The 25,163-nt window shown below is 46.2% G+C and overlaps 1 protein-coding gene across 5 annotated transcripts in view; it reads right to left on the reverse strand.

The window, feature by feature from the left end:
* BOD1L1 (biorientation of chromosomes in cell division 1 like 1) overlaps nucleotides 1-25,163 on the reverse strand; it is a 77,420-nt gene that overhangs the window by 19,944 nt on the left and 32,313 nt on the right. Inside the window, exons 5-11 of one of the 5 annotated variants that reach the window (XM_077280166.1) lie at nucleotides 24,683-24,835; nucleotides 24,027-24,196; nucleotides 22,853-22,967; nucleotides 10,328-10,460; nucleotides 10,121-10,199; nucleotides 2,611-9,273; nucleotides 1,242-2,496 (exon numbers count right to left, since the gene is read on the reverse strand). In XM_077280166.1, the coding sequence (XP_077136281.1) occupies nucleotides 1,242-2,496; nucleotides 2,611-9,273; nucleotides 10,121-10,199; nucleotides 10,328-10,460; nucleotides 22,853-22,967; nucleotides 24,027-24,196; nucleotides 24,683-24,835 (8,568 nt within the window). Of the gene's footprint in view, nucleotides 1-1,241; nucleotides 9,274-10,120; nucleotides 10,200-10,327; nucleotides 10,461-22,852; nucleotides 22,968-24,026; nucleotides 24,197-24,682; nucleotides 24,836-25,163 lie in introns of all 5 variants that reach the window. The other 4 variants (XM_077280165.1, XM_077280164.1, XM_077280163.1 and 1 more) reach the window with 4 other exon arrangements.

The following is a 25,163-nucleotide window of genomic DNA, read 5'->3' on the forward strand; positions in this document are numbered from 1 at the left end:
TTACTATGAAAATTGTAAATTCTCACTGAAGGCATCAAAACTATGAATTAACACATGTGGAGTTATATACTGTGTGAAACAACTGAAATTATGTCTTATATTCTAGGTTCTTCAAAGTAGCCACCTTTTGCTTTGATGACGGCTTTGCACACTCTTGGCATTCTCTTGATGAGCTTCAAGAAGTAGTCACCGGAAATGGTTTTCACTTCACAGGTGTGCCCTGTCAGGTTTAATAAGTGGGATTTCTTGCCTTATAAATTGGGTTGGGACCATCAGTTGTGTTGTGCAGAAGTCTGGTGGATACACAGCTGGTAATCCTACTGAATAGACTGTTAGAATTTGTATTATGGCAAGAAAAAAGCAGCTAAGTAAAGAAAAACGAGTGGCCATCATTACTTTAAGAAATGAAGGTCAGTCCAAAAAATTGGGAAAACTTTGAAAGTGTCCCCAAGTGCAGTGGCAAAAACCATCAAGCGCTACAAAGAAACTGGATCACATGAGGACCGCCCCAGGAAGGAAGACCAAGAGTCACCTCTGCTGCTGAGGATAAGTTTATCCGAGTCACCAGCCTCAGAAATCGCAGGTTAACAGCAGCTCAGATTAGAGACCAGGTCAATGCCACACAGAGTTCTAGCAGCAGACACATCTCTACAACAACTGTTAAGAGGAGACTTTGTGCAGCAGGCCTTCATGGTAAAATAGCTGCTAGGAAACCAGGACAAGCAGAAGAGACTTGTTTGGGCTAAAGAACACAAGGAATGGACATTAGACCAGTGGAAATCTGTGCTTTGGTCTGACGAGTCCAAATTTGAGATCTTTGGCTTCAACCACCATGTCTTTGTGCGACGCAGAAAAGGTGAACGGATGGACTCTACATTCCTGGTTCCCACCGTGAAGCATGGAGGAGGAGGTGTGATGGTGTGGGGGGTGCTTAGCTGGTGACACTGGGATTTATTCAAAATTGAAGGCATACTGAACCAGCATGACTACCACAGCATATGTTGGACGAGAAAAAATAGGCAACACTATGGTCCTTTCAAGAACTTGATCATGGCCAATACAGATGGTGGAGTGCATGTGCTGTTAGCGGCAGTCAGCCATCCGAGTACATTTGGTGCTGTAGTTATTCTCCCACCTTCTTATACTGTCATGTTGGTACTCCTATGTGTGGACTATTACTATTTTGTCGTTAACACACTTATCCAACAGAAAATTTACAGTTTAAGATTAAGGAAACCTACCTGAAGTAAGTATCGGTATTTGGTTTTCGGAGTCATCAGCTGAGGTAGTGTTCTCTCCTTCATCTGTGTGCTTATTAATGTCTCTTTTTGTCTTGCTACTTTCCTCAAATGCTTTAGGTTTGTTGCTGGACTCAGACACAGGACGGTCAATTATAGCTCCCTGGCTGCTTTCCGATGGGACATCTATTCTGGAGTGTGAGGCTTTTCCTGTGTCAGATACAGATAATGGAGCATCTTCACTGTTGTCTGTAGAAAGAACGTTCATTATTCTGTCTTCTGGATTTTCTTCCACATTTTTTTCTTCATCTGACATATGCGGCTTTACTTGCACTGTCCTACCATCTAATAATGTGCTGCTTGCCTCACTGTGGCTCCCTGTAAGAAAAGCCCGAGACTCCACTGAGGTTCTAGTGTCGAGGTCACTGGGGAACTGGTATTCCTTGTCAAAATCTTCAAGTTTCCTTACTTCTGCAGCACCAAGTGTAAGAGAGAATGGTGCACCATGCCCAGATATAACAGTCTGCACTGATGGGCAAGGAGGACATTCATCTTCTGAAGTTCTATGCAATGAAATCTCTGGCACAATGAAGACACTTCTAACACTTTCAACTACTACTTCACCAGCTCTTTTTACTTCAGTTTGGGCCACTGCAACTTGTTCTTGACATTTTTGTGGCACTGACTCTACCTTGACCTGTTCCTTCATTACTGCCCCTTCCTCTTCAACCTGTTCCAGCAGCTCTGCTTTTTTCTCAACCCGATCCTCAGCAATTGCCTTTTCCTCAAACTCTTCTTTGGCAACTGCATCATCCTCGATCACAGCCTCTGCCAATGCCTCTTCGACCCTTTCCTGCGGCACTGCCTCCTCCCCTTTGTCCATCAATACCTCTTCCTCAACACCTTCATCCCTCAATGCCTCTTCCTCAACCCTTTCCTTTGCCAACGCCTCTTCCTCCACCAATGCATCTACCTCAACCGCTTTCTCCGCCAATGCTTCTTCCTCAACCCCTTCGTCCGCCAATGCTTCTTCCTCAACCCCTTTGACCACCAATGCCAGCTCCTCAATCCCTGCCTGCGTCATTGCCTCTTCTACCCTTTCCTGCGTCATTGCCCCCTCTTCTACCCTTTCCTGCATCAATGCCTCTTCTTCTACCCTTTCCTGCATCAATGCCTCTTCTACCCTTTCTTGCGTCAATGCCTCTTCTACCCTTTCCTGCGTCAATGCCTCTTCTTCTACCCTTTCCTGCGTCAGTGCCTCTTCTTCTACCCTTTCCTGCGTCAGTGCCTCTTCTACCCTTTCCTGTGTCAATGCCTCTTCTTCTACGCTTTCCTGCGTCAGTGCCTCTTCTACCCTTTCCTGTGTCAATGCCTCTTCTTCTACCCTTTCCTGCGTCAGTGCCTCTTCTTCTACCCTTTCTTGCGTCAGTGCCTCTTCTTCTACCCTTTCCTGCGTCAATGCCTCTTCTACCCTTTCTTGCGTCAATGCCTCTTCTACCCTTTCCTGCATCAATGCCTCTTCTACCCTTTCCTGCATCAATGCCTCTTCTACCCTTTCCTGCGTCAATGCCTCTTCTACCCTTTCCTGCGTCAATGCCTCTTCTACCCTTTCCTGCGGCAATGCCTCTTCACCAACCCTTTCCTGCAACAATGCCTCTTCATCTACCCCTTCCTCCGCCAATGCCTCTTCCTCGACCCCTTCCTCCACCAATGCTTCTTCTTCGACCTTTTCCTGTGGCACTAAGTCTTCCTCGACCCCTTCCTCCACCAATACCGCTTCCTCAACCCTTTCCTGCGCTAATGCCTCTTCCTTAATCCCTTTGTTCATCAATGCCACATGCTCCATCATCCCTTCCTCTACCAACGTCTCTTGCTCCACCCTTTCCTGCGCTAAGGTCTCCTCTTCAAACTTTTCTTGCAGCACAGCCTCTTCCTCGACCCTTTCCTGAGCTAATGCCTCTTTAACCTTTCCATGTGGCACTGCCTCTTTAACCCCTTCATCCACCAATGCCTCCTCATCGATCCCTTCATTCGCCAATGCCACCTGCTCCATCATCTCTACCTCCGCCAATGCCTCCTCTTCCATCATCCCTTCCTCCACCAATGCCGCCCGCCCCATCAATGCCTGCTCCTCAATGACCTCTTCATCTGTCAATGCTTCACCCTGGAACCTTTCCTCTGCCAACGCCTTCTCTTCAATGCATTCCTCCGTCAAAGCCTCCTCTTTGACTCCTCCCTCCTCCAATGCCACTTCCTCATCCCTTTCTTCATCCATTGCTTCGTCCATGACCCTTTCCTCATCCAATGCCTCTTCTATGACCCTTTTCTCCTCCAAAGCCTCTTCCACTGTAAGGGTTTCTTGCTCTACCCCATTATCCACCACTACTTCTTCCTTGATCCCTTCGTCTGCCAATGCTTCTTCCTTAACATCGTCCACTATCTTTTCCTTGATGCCTTCATCCAGCACTAACTCTTTCTTGATTGCTCCATCCTCTACTGCCTCTTCAACTAGTTCTTGCGTGATTGCCTCTTCTAAAATTTGTACTTTCTGGACTTCCTCAACCCATTTTTCCGCAACTGCCTCTTCAACCTGCTTTTCCTCAACTGGCTTATTTACAGCCATCTCTTCCTTAAACTGTTCTTCTGTCACTGTTGCTTGTACCCGTTCTGTCACCATTTCCTCATCCAACTGTTCCTCGGCTTCCTGAAATTGTTTCTCTGTCGCTTTCCCTTCTTCAACCCATTCCTCCACGATCGTCTCTTCATCTACCTGTTCCTTCAAAAGTGCTTCTTCCTCAAGCCGTGCTACTGCCTCTTGCTCAACCATACGGTTCGCGGCATTCATTGGGACCTCTGCAGTATGCATCAAAAGACTGGAGTTCTGATCCACAGTAATTGAAAAAGAAGAATCTTCGCTTGCAGTGCCAGTACTTGTAACAAACCCTTCCCCTTCTTCTTCATCTTCTTTAGCTCCAGTACTTGTGATGGCACTTTCGTCATCCTCTGTAGTGACTCTGGAGTCTATGCTTGCAGCTCTACTCATGATATTGCTGCTCTCAGTACTTTCTGTAGCACAGCATGCACTATTATCTTGCTTTACACCCTCAGTTTCTTCAGAAATACCGGTACTTGTAACAGCACCTTCACCTTCTTCCACTACAGGCCTTGATTCTTCATGCTCAACTACAGCAATATCGTCAAACTGTGCATCCTCAGCAGCGGCATCTCTCTCAGGATCTTCAGTGTCCCGGTTATCAGCAGACGCCTCAGACTCTTGATGTTCAGTTATATCAAGATCACTTGTATGAGAGACAGCCTCCTCTTCAACAGGACAATAAGCCGTGATATTGCTTGCATCCAAAGTGACTGTTTTATCTGCACAAGTAACATGACCATAAGCTTCCGAACTGTCCCTACTACCAGGTGACACTATTGCTCCAGTACCGGCACTAGTTACCACACCATCAGTTTCTCTATCTCCAACCTGCCTAGATACAATACAGATGTGTTTTTGTTCTTCAGAGCTTGCACTGCTCACAGCATCTTCCTTTTCATAGCTTATATAATTTTCTCCTTCATCGGAGTATGCCTCAATAAATCCTGGATCAATATTTGCATCTACCCCTGAAAGCTGATCTATGAGATCTTCTGCTGTACCAGAAATGACAATGTTGCTCTGGTTATCTGCAAAGCTTGATTCTACTGACATGTCTAAGGTTCCACAGATGCTTTCATTGCCTGCGGCTTCATCTTTTTCCCCAAGATCGTTATCTCTTTCCGTGCTGGAGGATGTTGTTGCATCGTCAACAGGTCTGTTAATGGATGCTTCGGCTTGGATTTCTTTGACTAGGCCATCACTGAAGCTTGAAGAACTGGCAGCTTCGTCATTTTTGCATGGATCCAAAGCCTGTACCTCTTCTTCTAAACTGCTACCCATGATGTAATCTGATGATGTGGCGTTATTATCATTATCAAAAGAAGATTCCAGGGCATTACTAGAACTGGCAGCTGTAGCTTCACTATTAACATCGTGATCCATAATTGCACCAGAATCATTGTTAATAGTAGTGGATGCGGTGGAATAAGTGTTGTCAGAAATATCAGCGCAAGTTTTATCGTCTTCTATGCTGCTATCCATCATGTCGCTGGATGTTGCTGTCTGGTCATTGGCCTTATCTGCACTTTCTGCATTATCGTTAGTCCTATTTGCAGCTATTGTGCTTGACGATGCAGGAATTTCATCATTTCTCACTGCGTCCTCCCTGCCCATGTCTAAAACATTGGAAGACGTTGCAGTACCTGTACCTCTATCTACGTCTGTAGTACAGATCATGGTTAAAGCCTCTTCTGTACTGCTGTCCATTGCGACACTTGACGATGCGGCGGGCTGAGTATTGGTGTACAGATGTAAAATAGTGCTATTTCTAGTTGAGTTGCTGGATGAAGTTGCTGTCGTATCAGTACTATTTCCAGGGGATGATCTGTCAAAGTGATCGGTACTGAGGTTCATGGCGATACTTGAAGATGCCGTAGCTTCTGTGTTTTCGGAGGTTATTATGGCTGGGTGATTTGTAATACTTTGACTAAAATAGCTTGAAGAGGATGCCGCCTCCTCAGTAGAAGTTTGTGTTAGAAGCAAAGGATCTCCGCTGCTTGAAGATGCTGTATTGTTCTTACTCTTTTTCATGTATTTGTTGCTTTGACCTCCCCCAGTGCTAGAACAACTCGAGGTGTTTCCAGAGTACAGGTTGCTGCCGATGGAAGCTTCAGTACTACTGTCCATGGCGAGATCAGATGAATTTCCAGGATATTCTTTAGGAGTTCCAGAGGAGATACAGTTTGTACATGTGTCATTCACGCCATCTCGCTCTGTGCTTGACGTGGCTCCCGTATTTTTGCTCTCCTCGGCGTTACCAAATATATAGTTTTTAGGGAGACTGCTAGAAGAACTTGCTGCGTTGTCGCTCTCTCTTTCTAAAGAGTCATCAGTCAAGCTGTTATCCGTTAAATTACTGGAGGACGCGGCAACATGTTCGCTATCGATTTCAGACGAAACCAGAGAGACCTCAAAGTTCAAACCCCTACTGCTATCAATCACACTACTTGAAGAGGTGGCCGTGTGCCTTTCTGCTATCCCAAGACTTCCATCAATTTCTGCTGCAGTGATAGAAGAGGTTGCCGCTTGTGTAGTTATATTTTCAGAAATGGCAAGCACGCAGTAACTCTCTGAAGAGGTTGCTATATTCACAATGGCACTTCTGGGACCCTCTGTGGTGTCAGAAGACGTTGCTGGGTGGGTGTCGTTGAGCGATTCTGCATTGTTGGATGAAGAGGCTGCGTTCTCCTGAGTACTTTCTGAAGATTCTCTGGTAGCACTGGATGTTGCAGGCTTAAAGGTAATGATACTCACTTGTTGTGGGAGATTATTACTGGTGCTTTGAGAACAGGTTTCTGAACTTTCGGTATGGTCATTGAACAAGTTTCTATCAGTGCTTGAAGTAGTGGTGGCATCTTCAAAGCTATTCTCTGATAACATTGTGAAATCTCCGTCATCTTCGACAAAGTTACCATCTGCAGAAGCCGAAGAAGTATATCCCCTGCTCGTATCAAGGTTTACAGTGTCCATATCTATGCTGCTTTTATCGGCGGTAACGTCTAATGCAGTATTTGATGATGTGGCAGTGTCGTCACTAAGAAGCCTTAATTCATTGGTAGTGTTTATAATAGAGCTGGAAGAAGTGGCAGCATCTTCACATTCAGTTTCTTTTACACTCTGATTATCAATCTCAAAACGTACAGAGATATTGCTACCGGCCTGTCCCCGACTTGCTTCCATAAGGCTACTTCCAACATTTCTTTCTGCACAAATCACGCTCACAAAACCAGCACCTCTTCCGACAACTGCAGAGCCGTCTTCTGCGGAGTTGGATCTCTCTAAATGTTCCATCTCGAATGTGTGAATTTCCATAGCAGAAGCTTCCCTTTCTAAACTATTTCCAGTGACTAGGTTATCAAGCTCCGCTGAATCAATCTGAACTGGGATATTTCCATTTTCTTTTTTGTTAGCCTCTTTTGTGCATTTCCCATCTTCTTCAGCAAGGTCACTAGTCGAAATCTCCCCGTCGTTGGAATCGGTAATTTCAGAGTATATTTCATCAGGAGACGAACTGGAATTATCAATATTACTGGGTTCTGAGGCAAATTCACTTGGCCCCTGAGCAGAATTTTCTAGATCTCTGGGCTGCAAGGGAACTCTGCCGAAAATGTCGTAGAAGGAAATACTCGAGTTTGTGGCAAGAATTCCTGTATTGCTCTCGTTTTGAACAGCAATAGCATTTTGTGTATTTTGCATGCTCATTTTATTACGCTCACCGCAGTCTGATGAATATGCGTCCTTCTCCACATTGGCAGCTCTAATCGGTAACGAAGCTGCAGTATCCTTGAACGTACCTCCGCTAACCTTGGGATCACCGCTTGCATGTTTTACCTTGGATTTCAGAGTAATAGATTTCTTTGAGGTAGTAGCTTCAGCAAATGAATGAGGGCTTGCGTTACCAAGGTTGGATATAGATTCTGGAGACTCAATATTTGCCCCTTCTGTGCTTTCTACATTAAGTCTTCCAGACTTTTTGTCCTCTCGAGGTCGCGCCACATCTTTTGACTCCCCGGTCATGGTAAGACTTTGAGAGTCACTTTCACTTTCTGATTTATTTCCCTTTTTGGAACTGACACCTTTAAAACTTTCACTTCTATGCTCAGAGACAGATTTCTTATTTGACTTTCGATCTGAGCTGCTCGCACGGTCTTGGGTTCTTTTGTCCTCTAGATACTTAGGGAATCTTTCCTCCACTTTGCCACTTTCACTTTTTCGACGCTCATCTTTATGACCGTGCTTCGTTCTAGAGACTTCAGTATATTTCTTATCCGACTTGAGAGTGTCGTGGTCCTTGCTGTCCAACCGAGCTCTCTCCTTCAATTTATCGCTATGTTTGGACTTCTGAATGGCATCTTTGGCGGCATTGCTGGAATTCTGACCAGTGGCATTTTCCCTTCGCTCATCTTCTTTATCTTCAGATTTTGATCTGCGAGACTTCTCTGTTGGTTTTTCTCTTTCACTCTTTTGACTCACCTCTTCTTGGTCACTCGGTTTAGGCGATTTACTACTGCTTTTAAACTTTGCCTTGGCTTGACTCTTTTCTTCAGAAGAGCCGTGTATTTTCTTTCTGTCTTTAACACTTTCTTCTTGCCTTGAGTTGTCAGAGTTGGCAGAGTCCACTTCATTTTTTTCATTTGCCCAAAGCTTGGGTTTCTTCTCTGATGAACTATGTGACCGTTTAAGCTCTCTGTGTTGTCGGGAATCACTATCTGATCGCTTATTTCGGTTCTCAGGTCTGGACTTTTCAGTAGACTGATGTCTCTCTCTTTTACTGCTGTCTACTTTGTCAATATGTTCAGATGATCTCTCATCTTTGCTGGACAAAGACGACTTTCCGTCGATTTTCTGCTTATTTTTCCGGTCAGTTCGCTCTTCAGAGCTGGATTTACTTTGACTGTGTTTACTTGGCTGTTCTTCATCTTTTGAAGTCCTCTTAGATTTTTGAGAATCCGAGTCATCAGTTGCTTGTCTATGTAAACTGTCCAACTTATGTCTGTGCTTCAAGGCTGAACGCTCCTCTGAGTAAGTCCTTTCACGTTCACCTTTAAAAGACTTCAGCTCCTTCCTTGGCATGCTCTTGGCATTCTGCGACTCTCCATCGTTACCATCCCTTTTTGAATGCTTTTCAGGTCTGCTTACGTTTTTAGATTTGGGATAATCTTCAGAAGCAGAATCTAATCGCTCCACGTGTTTACGACCATCTGCGGTTTCAACATCTTGCATCTTTTCTAAGGTTTTTTTCTTAAATTCCTTTTCTCCTCTGGAATCGTTTTTACTTTGCTCTGTGGATTCTAGAAGTTTCCTTGATGCTTTGTTAGGGTCAATCCTTGTAGTATTTGACTTGGGCTCCCTCGTGGATGAGGAAAATCTGTCCAGGGACTAGCAAGAAAAGAAGAAAAATATCAGTTTTAATAAAAACAATTCCATCATTTCATGTAATAAATCTGTAGAGCAGCAAACAAAGGGAACCTGTCAGCTCACTCTATATAAATAAGTAGGTAATCTGGCTGAGAAAGACTAGTTCACCAATAAAAACTCTACCTTTTTAGTTGCTATCTGCTCTCCCAGTCATGACAAGTTTAGCGTAAAAGCAATATGTAAATCAGTCTGGAAGTGCATGTGGGTGAGTCAATGCATTTGGACAGGCTTGTTTTTTTTTTTAAGTCGATTTGCACACACACAAAAAAAAGTTGTCTTTATGAGGCAACATCTAAGTTGGGCTCGTATTTGCAAAATCATCGCTAGGAGCTGTGATTTCAGAAATTGGAGGCAGCAAGTGAAATGTGTGAATACTGCCTCAGGGTATGTGCACACGGTGCGGATTTTGCTGCGGTTTTGACGCTGCGGATCTGCAGCTGTTTTCCATGAGTTTACAGTACCATGTAAACCTATGGAAAACAAAATCCACAGTGCACATGCTGCGGAAAAAAACGCGCGGAAACGCAGCGGTTTACATTTCGCAGCATGTCAATTCTTTGTGTGGATTCCGCTGTGGTTTACACCTGTTCCATAATAGGAATCCGCAGGTGGAATCCGGACAAAAACCGTGGTAAATCCGCGGTAATTCCGCAGAGCGGTTTACCTGCGGATTTACAAAAACAGGTGCGGAAAAATCCGCAGACATCCCACCTACGTGTGCACATACCCTCAAGGTAATTTTCTTCTTATTTAGCATCTACTTATAACTTCATCTATTTGTATCCCATCCATCTTTCACCCCATCTACCTCATTAGACTTTTGGGTGTCTCTTGAGTCTTCATCATGAAGTTCGCTTTTTATCTTCAGACCGCTAGTAAGATCAGTTCTATAAAATAAAGAAAATTAAAAAAAAAAGAATAAAAACGTTAAAAAAACAATACAAAACTGACAAAAAAAAATTACTTTTGTTCCGTAATATCTGTTTAACATAAAAAAAAGGACTATCAATCCTACCTCAGCTCGCTCTTCTTTTTTCTGCTCATTGCAACTTTTTTTTCTAGAAACATTTGTTCTTTAAGTACTTCTTTTAAGCTGCTAGGTTTTGGCTTGAGATCTTTGGACGAGTTATCGGGAGCACTTGTTCCTCCTACAATTTAAAGAAAATCATATTTTACATGTATAAATCACTTGGAAACCCAATTATCATTCTGCAACATCATAAAGGGGTTGTCCCACAATGCCTACAGGTGCATATGGGTGTTACAAGTCTCATTTCATAAGATCCTCTTTCTCCCAGACTGGAGTGGCTCCAGATACCTATACATTACACAGAATACCATTCACCTGAATGGTCAGCATGTAATGCTATATTTCCCTGCACAGGACAAGTGTGGCTGGCTCAGATATCCCCAGAAGATAGGGGAAAGAAAATCCAGATCTGCTGCGTTCAACGGATCCTTCGGTCTCATCTTTAAGGAAGCAATCCCATCAAAGTATTTATCCTCTCAATATATTGCAGTCATATTATACAGCACTGTGTACTTACAATTGCTAATTTTGCCTTTCTACCCAGTTAATTCTTTTCTTTTCTCTGCGCTATGGAAAAACAGGAAGTCTCTTGTCCCTGCATTTATTATTTTTATTGTTATAGCGCCATTTATTCCATGGTGCTTTACATGTGAGGAGGGGTATACATAAAAACAAGTACAATAATCTTAAACAATACAAGTCATAACTGGTACAGGAGGAGAGAGGACCCTGCCCGTGAAGGCTCACAATCTACAAGGGATGGGTGAGAATACAGTAGGTGAGGATAGAGCTGGTCATGCAGCGGTTTGGTCGATCGGTGGTTACTGCAGAGGTTGTAGGCTTGTCGGAAGAGATAGGTCTTCAGGTTCTTTTTGAAGATTTCGATGGTAGGCGAGAGTCTGATGTGTTGTGGTAGAGGGTTCCAGAGTAGGGGTGATACGCGAGAGAAATCTTGTATACGATTGTGGGAAGAGGAGATAAGAGGGGAGTAGAGAAGGAGATCTTGTGACGATCGGAGGTTGCGTGTAAGTAAGTACCGGTAGACGAGGTCACAGATGTATGGAGGAGACAGGTTGTGGATGGCTTTGTATGTCACGGTTAGGGCTTTGTACTGGAGTCTCTGGGTAATGGGGAGCCAGTGAAGGGATTGACAGAGGGGAGAGGCCGGGGAATAGCGGGGGGACAGGTGGATTAGTCGGGCAGCAGAGTTTAGAATAGATTGGAGGGGTGCGAGAGTGTTCGAGGGGAGGCCACAGAGCAGGAGGTTTCAGTAGTCAAGGCGAGAGATGATGAGGGCATGGACTAGGGTTTTTGCAGATTCTTGGTTGAGGAATGAACAGATTCGTGAAATATTTTTGAGTTGAAGTCGGCAGAAAGTGGAAAGGACTTGGATATGTGGTTTATTATTCCCCTCTTCATCCCCTGACCGAGTGATTCATAACTTGTGCTGAGAAAATGGACCTCCTGTTTCTACATAGAGCTTAGAATGATTCAGCTAGTCAGTTTTTAATCACGGGTTGTCATATACCGAATGGAAAAGAGTTGGGTAGAAAGGCAAAATGAGCAAGTACACAGCGCTATATGATTGCAATATATTAAGAGGATTAAAATGTAGGTGGGAGTGTTTTTTTAAAGGGTTATTACAGCTCGGCTCATTTCTGTATCGAAAAGTGAACGGAGACGGTGACATCTAGTCTGCTTGGTGCCTGCTGCAACATAAGCGCCATCGGCAGATATCGGTAGCTATGGTGTCACCTGGCCACGTTCACATCCTGATATGGAAACGAGTATTGCCATATAACCCTGTAAGAAACACTGAGTACAATTTTACCATGTATCAAGCAATGTCCACTCAATACATAAATAAGCATCTAACTCGTAGCTACATATATTGAAGTGTAAAGAGCAAAAATTAGAAATGCGAAATGCAATAAAACCTGACACATTAGTGAATGAGGTATGAGAAAAAGTGGTGATATTTCCCAACTCTGACCCTTAAAGGGCTATTGCTATCTCCAAGATAATATCCCAGTTTGTAGTAGGTATAATAATATTAGTGTGAAGAGGGAGCAGCCGCCATCTTGGATATGGGGCATAATGCTGGCCTCCTATCAGAGATTGGCCTGACTCCATGTTGTCTCATATCAGAATTCACCTGGTCACACGTCTGCCGGGACATGAGCACTCCTGGCCCCCGCCTTTTCCCTACTTGAATGAAGACCCTTTAGTATGTTAATGGACTGAGACCAGTGTAGCAGGCAGATGGCACTTCAAAGTTGAACGAGGAAGCCACGCCAGCAGGGTGCATGGAGGTGCCTGGGGGGCTCAATTAAAGCATACAGTACAGACCAAAAGTTTGGACACACCTTCTCATTTAAAGATTTTTCTGTATTTTCATGACTATGAAAATTGTAAATTCACACTGAAGGCATCAAAACTATGAATTAACACGTGTAATTATATACATAACACAAAAGTGTGAAACAACTGAAATTATGTCTTATATTCTAGGTTCTTCAAAGTAGCCACCTTTTGCTTTGATGACTGCTTTGCACACTCTTGGCATTCTATTGATGAGCTTCAAGAGGTCGTCACCGGAAATGGTTTTCACTTCACAGGTGTGCCCTGTCAGGTTTAATAAGTGCGATTTCTTGCCTTATAAATGGGGTTGGGACCATCAGTTGTGTTGTGCAGAAGTCTGGTGGAAACACAGCTGCTAGTCCTACTGAATAGACTGTTAGAATTTGTATTATGGCAAGAAAAAAAGCAGCTAAGTAAAGAAAAACGAGTGGCCATCATTACTTTAAGAAATGAAGGTCAGTCAGTTCGAAAAATTGGGAAAACTTTGAAAGTGTCCCCAAGTGCAGTGGCAAAAACCATCAAGCGCTACAAAAAAACTGGCTCACATGAGGACCGCCCCAGGAAAAGAAGACCATGAGTCGCCTCTGCTTCTGAGGATAAGTTTATCCGAGTCTCCAGCCTTAGAAATCACAGGTTAACAGCAGCTCAGATTAGAGGCAAGGTCAATGCCACACAGAGTTCTAGCAGAGACTTGTTTGGGCCAATCTTGAAGGAGTTCCCAGAGATGCTTAGCACTTGTTGGCCCTTTTGCCTTCACTCTGCGGGTCCAGCTCACCCCAAACCATCTCGATTGGGTTCAGGTCTGGTGACTGTGGAGGCCAGGTCATCTGGCGTAGCACCCCATCACTCTCCTTCTTGGTCAAATAGCCCTTACACAGCCTGGAGGTGTGTTTGGGATCATTGTCCTGTTGAAAAATAAAATGATGGTCCAACTAAATGCAAATCGGATGGACTAGCATGCCGCTGCAAGATGCTGTGGTAGCCAGGCTGGTTCAGTATGCCTTCAATTTTGAATAAATCCCCAACAGTGTCACCAGCAAAGCACCATCACACCTCCTCCTCCATGCTTCACGGTAGGAACCAGGCATGTAGAGTCCATCCGTTCACCTTTTCTGCGTCGCACAAAGACACGGTGGTTGGATCCAAAGATCTCACATTTGGACTCGTCAGACCAAAGCACAGATTTCCACTGGTCTAATGTCCATTCCTTGTGTTCTTTAGCCCAAACAAGTCTCTTCTGCTTGTTGCCTGTCCTTAGCAGTGGTTTCCTAGCAGCTATGAAGGCCTGCTGCACAAAGTCTCCTCTTAGCAGTTGTTGTAGAGATGTGTCTGCTGCTAGAACTCTGTGTGGCATTGACCTGGTCTCTAATCTGAGCTGCTGTTAACCTGCGATTTCTGAGGCTGGTGACTCGGATAAACTTATCCTCAGAAGCAGAGGTGACTCTTGGTCTTCCTTTCCTGGGGCGGTCCTCATGTGAGCCAGTTTTTTGTAGCGCTTGATGGTTTTTGCCACTGCACTTGGGGACACTTTCAAAGTTTTCCCAATTTTTCGAACTGACTGACCTTCTTTTCTTAAAGTAATGATGGCCACTCGTTTTTCTTTACTTAGAATTTGTATTGTATTGCAAGAAAAAAGCAGCTAACAGTCTATTCAGTAGGACTATCAGCTGTGCATCCACCAGACTTCTGCACAACACAACTGATGGTCCCGACCCCATTTATAAGGCAAGAAATCCCACTTATTAAACCTGACAGGGCACACCTGTGAAGTGAAAACCATTTCCGGTGACTACCTCTTGAAGCTCATCAAGAGAATGCCAAGAGTGTGCAAAGCAGTCACCAAAGCAAAAGGTGGCTACTTTGAAGAACCTAGAATATAAGACATAATTCAGTTGTTTCACACTTTTTTGTTAAGTATATAATTCCACATGTGTTAATTCATAGTTTTGATGCCTTCAGTGTGAATTTACAATTTTCATAGTCATGAAAATACAGAAAAATCTTTAAATGAGAAGGTGTGTCCAAACCTTTGGTCTGTAATGTACATGTCAGATGGCTACAGGAGGACACATCTATTGTCTTCCCAGCCGGACCGTCTACAACATGAAATTATGAACGCATCGTCCGAGGTACTGGCTCATAAAAAATATCCTCACAGCCCTGAAGAAATTGCGCATTTGACAGTGCAACTCCTGGGTCAGTGAGATTTCTGGAACCTGAGATATAGAGTTCAGCCTCCCACAGCGATCAAATGGGTCCAGGTTTGATCCCTGTACGACCGGCAGAACAAACCACATGCGCTGGTACCACCCGTGTACGGATCCGATCATCCTGAGAGAAGTTATTCCATTTATTAGGTATTGGAATAGATTCTGCAGGGAAGCTGAAGGGTGGAGATTGTTAGCCCACCCAGGTACAGGGGGGAGGGACACAGAAGGATTAGGAGCGGAGGACATATGGAGAGACAGATAACAGAAGAAGATGATAATGAAATAAGGAACAGGGCATATGCCAGCCAGAGGGGAGCAAGCACATGCTTTTTGGGGGCTGCCTGGCAACTAGAAGTCTTGTACCTGTGGAAAGCAGAGCTCCCCGGCCTTCACAAGTAACCTGCAACCTGGTAAATTGACCTCCAGCTTCATACTTCTAAGCCTTGTACTATTATTGTTATATTTTACTCTGACTGTAACTCTTGGTATATTTTTAGTGTATATTTCTTGTAATTACCTAGTGCGCCCTTAAGGCAATTAAACCATAAATTAATTTTGGGCTGATCCTTTTAATCCGATTGTGAATCTTAGAATACCCAGCGTGGGTAACAGGGCAGTCTCCCCGGTGGCCATTTGCTCTAGGTGCAGTTACCTTATTGACCTGAGAGACAAAGGGGGCGCCGGAGAGCTGTGCCTGTGTAGTGACGTGGGAGGAACCAGTTTTCTTCACAATTAGCAAATACATCAAATTAAAACAGGATTTTTGGTTGCTTACCGTAAAATCTGTTTCTCGGAGCCTTCATTGGGGGACACAGGAAACCATGGGTGTATGCTGCTGCCACTAGGAGGCTGACACTATGCAAATAAAAAAGTTAGCTCCTCCTCTGCAGTGTACACCCCACCGACAGGAAGTAGGATATTCAGTTAGTGAGAAAGCAGTAGGAGAAGCAACGTGTAAAAGAGAAAGAATAATAATATAATAATAATCTTTATTCATATAGCGCCAACAAGTTCCGCAGCGCTCTACAGATTAACAGTTTCAAACACTCAAAGAGTGTTCAAAGAACTCAAACGTTAACAGTATAACACAATAAACAGAGCTGTTCAACTTGGGAGGGTGCTGTGTCCCCCAATGAAGGCTCTGAGAAACAGATTTTATGGTAAGCAACCAAAAATCCTGTTTTCTCTATCGCCTCATTGGGGGTCACAGGAAACCATGGGACGTCCCAAAGCAGTCCCCTGGGGTGGGAACAGCAGAAAAACTCCATTCAGGTCGGAGGACTCACCACTGCCGCCTCCAAGATCATTCCGCCTAGGCTGGCAACTGCCGAAGCGTAGGTATGGAGCTTATAACATTTGGCAAATGAGTGAACGGAACACCAGGTTGCCGCCTAGCAAAGTTGTAGGGCGGATGCCTGATGGTGTACCGCCCAGGAGGCGCCCACTGCCCGGGGAAGAGTGAGTCTTAATCCCAGGAGGAGTCACTCTGTTCTTGACCCGGTAAGCCTCCAGAATGGCAGGTCTGATCCAGAGAACAATCATAACCTTGGAGGCCGGCAGGCCTCTTGGCGTACCGTCTGGAATGACAAAAAGACGGTCCGTCTTCTTAAAGAAGGCGGTCCTAGACAAATAGATCCTCACTGCCCTGACCAGGTCTAGCCTGTTCAGCGAACGCCTCAGGTCAATCTTATTCAAGTAAAAAGGAGGACACCACCCTGGGAAGAAAGTAAAAAAAAAAAAAAAAGTTAAACTACCCTATCCTGGTGAAGAACCAAGAAATAGGGCGACAGGAGAGAGCCACCAACTCCGAGGCGCGCCTAATGGAGAGGGCCACCAGAAACGCCACCTTGCAGGACAGAAAAGACAGTGAGGCCTCATGGGGAGGTTCAAGGGGGGAACCCCACTGAGCCTCCAGAACAAGATTGAGGTCCCAAGGATCCACGGGAGTGTGTTACGGGAGAGCCGCATGCGCCACTTCTTGAAGAAAGGTTCTGATCTGAGAACGGGACGGATATAAATCCTTGTACCGTGATAGCCAGTAGCTAAGGACTTCTGAAAGGGACTTCAGAAAAAGAATGGAAAGGGTTGCTATCTGACCCTTTTAAAGAACTAAGGGCAAGGCCAGCATCAAGTCCGCCTTGAGAAAATGGCCAAAATGGAAGGTTTCAATGGCAAAGCTGTTAAATTGAGTCACCAAGAACTCTGTGGCAGATCTGGCCCGTCTGGGGGGCCTCCAGTGGGAGTCCGCGAGGAGATGGGCAATCTCAGCGAACCAGAACCTTCTGGGCCAATCTGTTGCGGTCAGAATGACCAGCACCCCCTCCGCGTTGATCTTCAACAGCCTGGGAAGAAAGGGAAGGGAGGAGCAGATAGGGAAGTACAAATTGCGACCCAGGAATGGCCAAGGTACCGGTATCCACAACAAGAGGATCGCGGACCTGGAAACAAACGGTGGAACCTTCCTAAGTAGTCGGGACGCCAGGAGATCCGCGTCCGGAGTTCCCCATCAAAGGCAAATTTGAAGGAAGACCTCCTAAAGCAGGGACCATTCTCCTGCCGCAAGGCCCTCGTGGTAGAGAAAACACTGCAGCCTAGTTGTCCACGCCGGGGATATGCACTGCGGATAGTGCCGAAACCGTCGCCTCTGCCCAGAGGAGGATCTTGGATACCTCCGCCATTGTCAAAAGACTGATTACCTCCCTGGTGAGAGACATATGCCACCGCCGAGGCATTGGACGTCTGGATTCTGACTGGCAGACCTCTGAGAAGCCTTTCCCAGTGACTCAGAATGGCCCCTATCTCAAGGGTGTCGATCGGCAGAGAGGACTCTTGCTCCGACCAACGCCCCCGTGACTGACAGATGGCGAGAAACCGCGCCCCAGCTGGGAAGGCTGGTGACCGTCATCACCACCTGCCATGGGAGGACCGGACCTGGGGAAAGAGTGGGGATGACAGCCACCAGTTGAGAGGCTATTAGAATCGGACGGAAAGCCGGATCGGAGGATCCAGAGACAGCACAGACGTGTCCCACTGAGAAAGGATGGCCTGCTGAAGTGGTCTCAAGTGGAACAGCGCAAAAGGGAATGCTTCCGATGCGGTCACCATGCGTCACAGGACCTTCATTGCTGAACGGAAGGAAGGCAGCCGAGGGCCTTGCAGAGAGCGAACTCCGTATGGAGATTTGCCCGCTTCTCCTCGAGAAGGAAACCCCCCGACTGACGGGTGTCGAACAGCATGCCTAAGAGGACGAGGCGCTGACTCGGAACAAGACAAGACTTTGTTCTGTTGGCCAGCCATCAGAAACGGGACAGGGAGTCGAGGACAATGGTCAGACTCTCCTGGGCCTGAGAGAGGGGCAGAGCCTTGATGAGGATGACTTTGAGGTATGGAATGAGCACTAGGCCCCTGATCCTCAAAATGGCAATAAATGTAGCCATGATCTTTATGAAGACACTGGGAGCGGTCGCAAGACCGAGCGGCAGGGCGACAACCTGGAAATGACTCTTCTGCGTCGCGAAACGCAGGAAAACTCAGGTGTGCTGGGAAAAACAGAACATGGAGAAAGGCATATTGGATATCCATGGAGCACAGGAATTCCTGTGGATCCATGGAAGCCAGAACTGAACAGAGGAACTTCCTCCTGAAATGCCGCAGGCGGAACCTTCTGTTCCCATCCTGGCTCTGAAGTTAGTGTCGAACTGCACCGCTCTTCTTCGGCACTATAAGCAGGTTTGAATAGAAACCTGTGAAGCGTTCCTGCTGTGGGACGGAAACGATAACCTCCGAACAAAGAAGGAAGGTAATGAACGCAAAGAAACCTGGGATCAGAGGAGGATTTTTTAGAGGGCGGGATTCAGAGAAGCGATTCCGGGGCCGCAAAGCGATACCCTAACTTGTATCAAGAGGATACTAGCTCCCCGATTTAAGCGTCCTCCGAGGCCAGCCAAACATCCCTGAACAAAACAGGAGAAGCCCGCCCAAACTGGAAGAAACGTTGGGCCCTTAGCACGAGTTATGCTGAGGAAGATCTACCAGGTCTAGGCCTGGTGAACCAACCATGGGAGTTGGGGGAACGCCGGGAAGGGGTAGGCTTGAAGGAAGCCTTCTCTCTAGCTAGACGAGATCACGGTCTGTGTTAGCTAGAGGAATCTTCCGACGCCACGAAACGACAAAAGGGAGCTGAACTGCCATTTCAGGGGAGGCGGGCGGGGCATGAAGGGAACTCGTGCCTTCCGTGGCGTCCTTAATAATTTGTTCCAGCATGTAGCCAAAGAGACGGGCCCCCTGGAAGGAGAGGCTGGTAAGGGACTTCTTGAAGACAAGTCCGCCTGCCGTGTGTAGAGCCGAATATTCTGCCGGATGGCCACCATATTGCTGGACGCGTGACCTGCACAAGCCGCGCATCTAGGGAGGCAGATACCAAATATTTCCCTGCATAGGAAATCTGGTCCGTCAGGTTGGCTAGCTCCCCCGGAGGAGCTCCAGCCAGGGTGCTCTTACAAGGCTGTTTGGTCCATCTAGCTATGGTCCTTGAGACCCAGGTAGAGGCAATGGCCGAGGCACAAAGTAGAAGCAGCCGCTTCAAAGGCTGATTTATCAAGCAATTCTATAATTGTATCCTTGGAACCCATGAGGGATGCTGCATTAGAAAGTGGAGGGGCCAAGTTGGTAGACAGTCTGGGAACTGACGAGTCCAGAATTGCCCGCTTCCTGCCGAGGGATCAGTCCAGTTAGCGATGAGCTCAGGGGCGAAGGAATATAGGATGCCGAGACGCTTCCCTGTCTGAAAGCATCTGGTATGGTTCACCTTTCCCCTGTCAAGTACCACCACAAATTCAGTGTGTGGGGCAAAGACCTTGGAAGGTGGTTTTAACCGTCTAAACGAAACCGCCTATTCTGCGGGTTCCGTAGAGGTATCCATGATGCTTAAGGTCTGGTTGATAGCAACAATAAGGATATGTACCTGTAGTGAAACCAAGTCTGAAACTTCCTCTGCAAACATGACCGAGGAAGCCCGTCTCTCTCAGGAGAGGAGGATCTGGAAGAGGGATCTCACCGTTCCAGACCGGAGGGCGAGATGGAGCGGGAAAGAAAGGAGTCAGACGTCCATGGAGCTGATGGTGGACATCCTCGTCTCTTCCAACTGACAGGCTCTGGTGCTTGTGTGCTAGGATCATGGTCCTGCTGATGGAACTATGAGGATACGGGGTGGCAGTACACGCCGTACTCATAGTCCATAGTGTGGGATTACAGGTGTGACTGTTCACCCTGTATCCCTCCGAAAAAAGGAACTTAGAACTTCGCTCCTGTCTGGATCTCTTGTGGCCTGAGTTGAAAGGGCTGGACGGAGAATCCTGTGACCCACTGGCAACTGCGGTCAAGCACGGACACCAGGGTCGTGACATCCTGGTGAGGTCCGCCCCAGACTGAGACAGAAGAAAAAACCACCCAGGGATAGGGGTCTCAGTCTCACCCGGGGTAGGGACTCCTGGACGGTGGGTACAATGGAGTTGCTGCAGCTGACAAGCGGAAGCAGGATGGGAAAGCTCTCCTTTTAGGTTTAAGCCTGGGAGCAGACCCACTAAATGATGCCCGAAGGTTAGGGGAACAGGAGAGGGGAGTAATGGACTGCATAGCAGAGCTACTCACAGCAGAAGTAGAGTCCTGTAAACTGCTCCCGGCTGTAGCTACGACCGGCATCATGGCACAGGTCCAGGGCACCAGCAGGAAAACGGCGACCTAAGAAGGATGCAGGGGACCCAGTCGGAGAAAGCGTGCGCTGGGGACAAAGGACCCGCTCTCAGAGGGTGGTTAGCCACCGGGTCCGGAGGAGCAAGATGGCGGTGATCCCAGGGCGACTGGGAAGGATGAGAGTAGTGGGCAGAGCTAGCGCCCTGCGCAGGAAGAGGTAGAGAGAGTGACTGGCGGGAAAAAAGCCCACCCGATGAAAATGGAAATGGGCGGAGTCGCGGCGCTGGAAGTAGGCCTGGGCAGAAGCCGAGGCCTAAATTAGAGGCCGGCGACAGCTGGAGAGGGCCGCTGCGCTGAAGAATGAACGGTGCGGCCTGCGGAAAGGGGAACAGCGCGACTGCCGCCAAGGTCGCCACGCCAGACGACAGAGGAACGTGTCTGCCGGAGGAAGTACGCAGCGGGGCTGCCTGTAGAGACCGCAGCGCCGGAGCGAGGAGGCAGAGCGGCCGCCCGCCGCCGGAATAAAAGGCAGCGAGGGTAAAAAGGTCGCCGCGCCGGAGGAAAGATAGGGCGGCCCCCCGGAACAAGGAGGGGAAGCTAACTGGGACGGGTGGGGGAAATACTCACCTAAGAACTCCCACGCCGTCCGTTACTAACCTTAAACCGAGAAAGGTGTCAGACGTCCATGGAGCTGATGGTGGACGTCCTCGTCTCCTCCAACCGACAGGCTCTGGTGGGCGAGTGGGTGAGGGACGGAGCTAGGACCAAACTTCTAAGCACGCTTGTGTGCTAGGATCATGGTCCTGCTGTCTGATCTATGAGGATACGGGGTGACCGTACACGCCATACTCATAGTCCGCCTTGTGGGATTACAGGTGTGACTGTTCACCTGTAAGAAAACGACGCACATTGAGGTAGATAAGGGTCTAATGAAAGACCCGTGTCCTCCTACTGACACTAAGCTAAAATGAATATCCTACTTCCTGTCGGTGGGGTGTACACTGCAGAGCAGGAGCTAACTTTTTTATTTGCATAGTGTCAGCCTCCTAGTGGCAGCAGCATACACCCATGGTTTCCTGTGTCCCCCAATGAGGCGATACATTTTTCTCTAATATAGTTCTTCTAATTCGCTATGTGGCTTACCCCATGTGCAGGGCATTGCAGTAGTTTAGGTATCTATGGTTATGACTAAACAAGAACGAATACGTTCGGCTCCCTCCTTATTCAGTAGGCTATAGCGCTTACCGAAGAAGCTGCAGCGGGAACCCGGATACCTGCAGCACTCCGGATAATCAGGTGTCCGGCAGCGCAGTTGCATGCGTCACGGCTGTATGACAGTCACAACACACAGGCTCTCCATGCATGTGTTGCGACTGTAACACAGCCGAGACACATGCAGCTGCTGTGCCGGACACCTTGGGAGCGCTCCCGCTGCAGCTTCTTCGGTAAGCACTATAAGCTTGCCGAATACATTTGCTCATGTCTAGTTATGACCACTAACAACTAACTCTCACTATATGGTGGTCGTAACCATGGATATCTAAGCTACTGCAATGCCCTGCACATGGACTAAGCGGCATAGCTAATCATAAGAACTATACTACATTTCTAATAGGAGGCCTTTGCTAATATTTTATTACACCTACTACAGACTGGGATAGGATTATGGAGATAGGAATACCCCCTTAGGCCACATTTTACTCCCATGACACATGGTCCGATTACAAACTGTGATGCGGGCACCGGCCATAGGTCTCCTGATCCACACTTCGCAGCCTCGTAGGAATATATCAGGCTCGAGTTCGAGTCGAGAGTCCGTACCGTGGGGACTTGGACTATGTTTCACGGATGTCTGAATGAGGGCTTACAGTGGAGAAGACGACCTACTAATAACTTGGCTACTAGACGACTGAACAGAAAATTTTGGATCAAAGCACAGAGGGAAAAAAAAAAAAAAAGAAAAAAAAAAAAAAAAAGAGAAGCCTTTTATGAAAGCGAGTGGATGGCTCTGTTCATCTCTCCGCAGAACTGCAGTGAGGATCTATTGGGTTAAAAATGCTACAAATTACTAAGTTTATTAAAAAAATAAAGAAAAATATTTAAAAATGTATAATTTGTACTGAATAAATACCTCATGCTCTAATGTTATATCATAGGGATGATCTAAGCATACAACACTGATGCCAATTAAGCTCCTAGGTTTTTCTGGCTAAACACGATATAATCCTGCATACATGACATTGATTACCATGAGTCTTCATTTTGGAAGTCTTGCTTCTCTCCAAAGCCTTCTGTTTGCGTCTTTCTTCCAGTCTCTCCCTCTTCAACCGTCTCCTCAGCAGCCGCTCCTCCTTCTCTTTAGCCTAAAAAAGAAAAGCGCGAGTCAAAATATCAACAACTAATCATCTGCACAGTCGGGAGATCAACGAGATCATCCAGACCCGAAATAAGAAAAAATAGAGACCATATTACACATGTTCCTGCATTTCATATATCTTCCTTCGCTCTGTCACTTAGAGCAAACAAGTGGTGATGAGCGAACATACTTCGATAAGGTGCTATCAAATGAATTCGGCGTGCTCGAAAAATAAATTTGAGTCCCAGCGGCTGCATGTCTCACGGCTGTCCGACAGCAACACCACATGCAGGGACTGCCCGTTTGTTAGGAAATCCTTGCAAGGGTCAGCTGTCGAACAGCCACGAGACGTGCAGCAGCGGTGTCTTGAAAAGATGCTCCAGAATTATTATTTAATGGGCAATACAAGTATAAAAGGGGTATTCCCAGCTCCGAGATCCATCCCAATATGTGTTAGGTGTACTAATAATAATAATAGCAAATACTTCCAATTAGAAAAGTAGTGTAGTTCTTATGATTCGCTATGTTGCTTACCCCATGTGCATGGCACTGCAGTAGTTTAGGTATCCATGGTTATGACCACTAACAACTAACTGTTCATATACGAGCGGTCGTAACCATTGATCCCAACCTTATGTAATGCCCTGCACATAGGGTAAGCGGCATAGTGCATCAGAAGAACTATACTACATTTCTAATAGGAGGTACTTGCTAATATTATTGCATCTACTACATATTGGGATAGGATCTTGGAGATGGGAATACCTCTTTAATTGTAATGGAGAGGTCAGGAAAGGCGACAGGTCCTGTTTACACACTGATTGACTGATGCTTTTACACAAGTATCTACATGTCAGGCAGAAGTCAGTCTGTATACAGTCGGTTGTCCATGCAGAGGACTCCATCCAGTGTTAGATTTAGGAGACACATTGGTCAAGGATGAAGAATCACTGCTCAAAGTGCCAAGACACCATGACCAAGGAGACGGGGCCATATCTGCAGCGGTGACATAGAGAGCCTCGACGACCCTTACAGTAAGGTGAAGACATTTATGAAGGGCGCTCACCACAGATTGCCGGCGCTGTTCTACGGTCAGTTCGTCATCTGAATCGCTGTAGTACTTAGAGTACAGGAACGGCTTGTGAACGTAGGCCTGCCGCGTGCCTTTTGTCCTGGTTTCCTGCTGTTCTCCAGACGGTTTAGATTTACTCTCTGGGTCTATTTTGTTCTCTTCTTCTAAAAGAAAAAGTAATAAAAAATATAAATAGTAGGTTAATATTTTGAAAGGAAAAACATTCAGGTACACATCCAGAGGTGGCACAACACAGCACGACCCAGATGCAGACATTTAGGTGTAGTTCACCGAGGGAACGTGTGTCCGTGATGTGCTGTTATTCCGGATAACCCCTTTAAAAAGTTTAGGTATTGTGGGAAGTCAAAGTGTGTATCCATAAAGTCAACATTAAAAAGAACTGACCCATCGAGACAAGCTCTGTCCACGTGCCGCATTCTGTCATATGGATATTAGATATTAGACAGAAGCCCCCTCAATAAGCCACTTTTTAAGCCTTTTATGTATTATATTTACGTGAACATTGGTATATTACACTACGTTATAGCAACAGGTACTTCCGAGAGTGGCATACAATCCTTAAAAACAATACAGTAACGAAAACGTGTAAAATATCAGAGCGACAAATAAAACCGTAACTAGGAAGTTACCGTCAGAAGTAATTTCTCCCTCTTCTGTAGTATCGGACACAGCATCATTGTCTTCATCACTGTCTTCTTCAAATGAGGACAAGTCACTGGTGTGCACAGAGCTGACCGTCACATCCGAGAAAGCGTCCACGTCAGAATCCGGTAAGGTACATTCTGTAAAATTGGTGACAAGTATATACGTCAAAAATTGGTAAAGAAAAATTGTTATATAAAACACCATGACAAGCACTAACTTAAAAGGGACTATCCCGAGCACATGATGTGGACGACTTATTTTCTGGATTGGTCATCAACATCAGATTGTTGGCTCTTTGGGACCCAAGGAGGATAAATGTAAGCAATAAAAAACAAAAATGGCAGCGACTGCAAGGGGCTAGTCTCATATTGAAAGGGGAACCCCTTTACTCATGTATAATAGGACATAAAAGAGCGCAATGGGAATGATTGCTGCAGTCCTTGATCACAGTATGGGAGACAGAAG

Source organism: Ranitomeya variabilis, chromosome 1 (genome assembly GCF_051348905.1).
Source record: "Ranitomeya variabilis isolate aRanVar5 chromosome 1, aRanVar5.hap1, whole genome shotgun sequence".
Taxonomy (NCBI): domain Eukaryota; kingdom Metazoa; phylum Chordata; class Amphibia; order Anura; family Dendrobatidae; genus Ranitomeya; species Ranitomeya variabilis.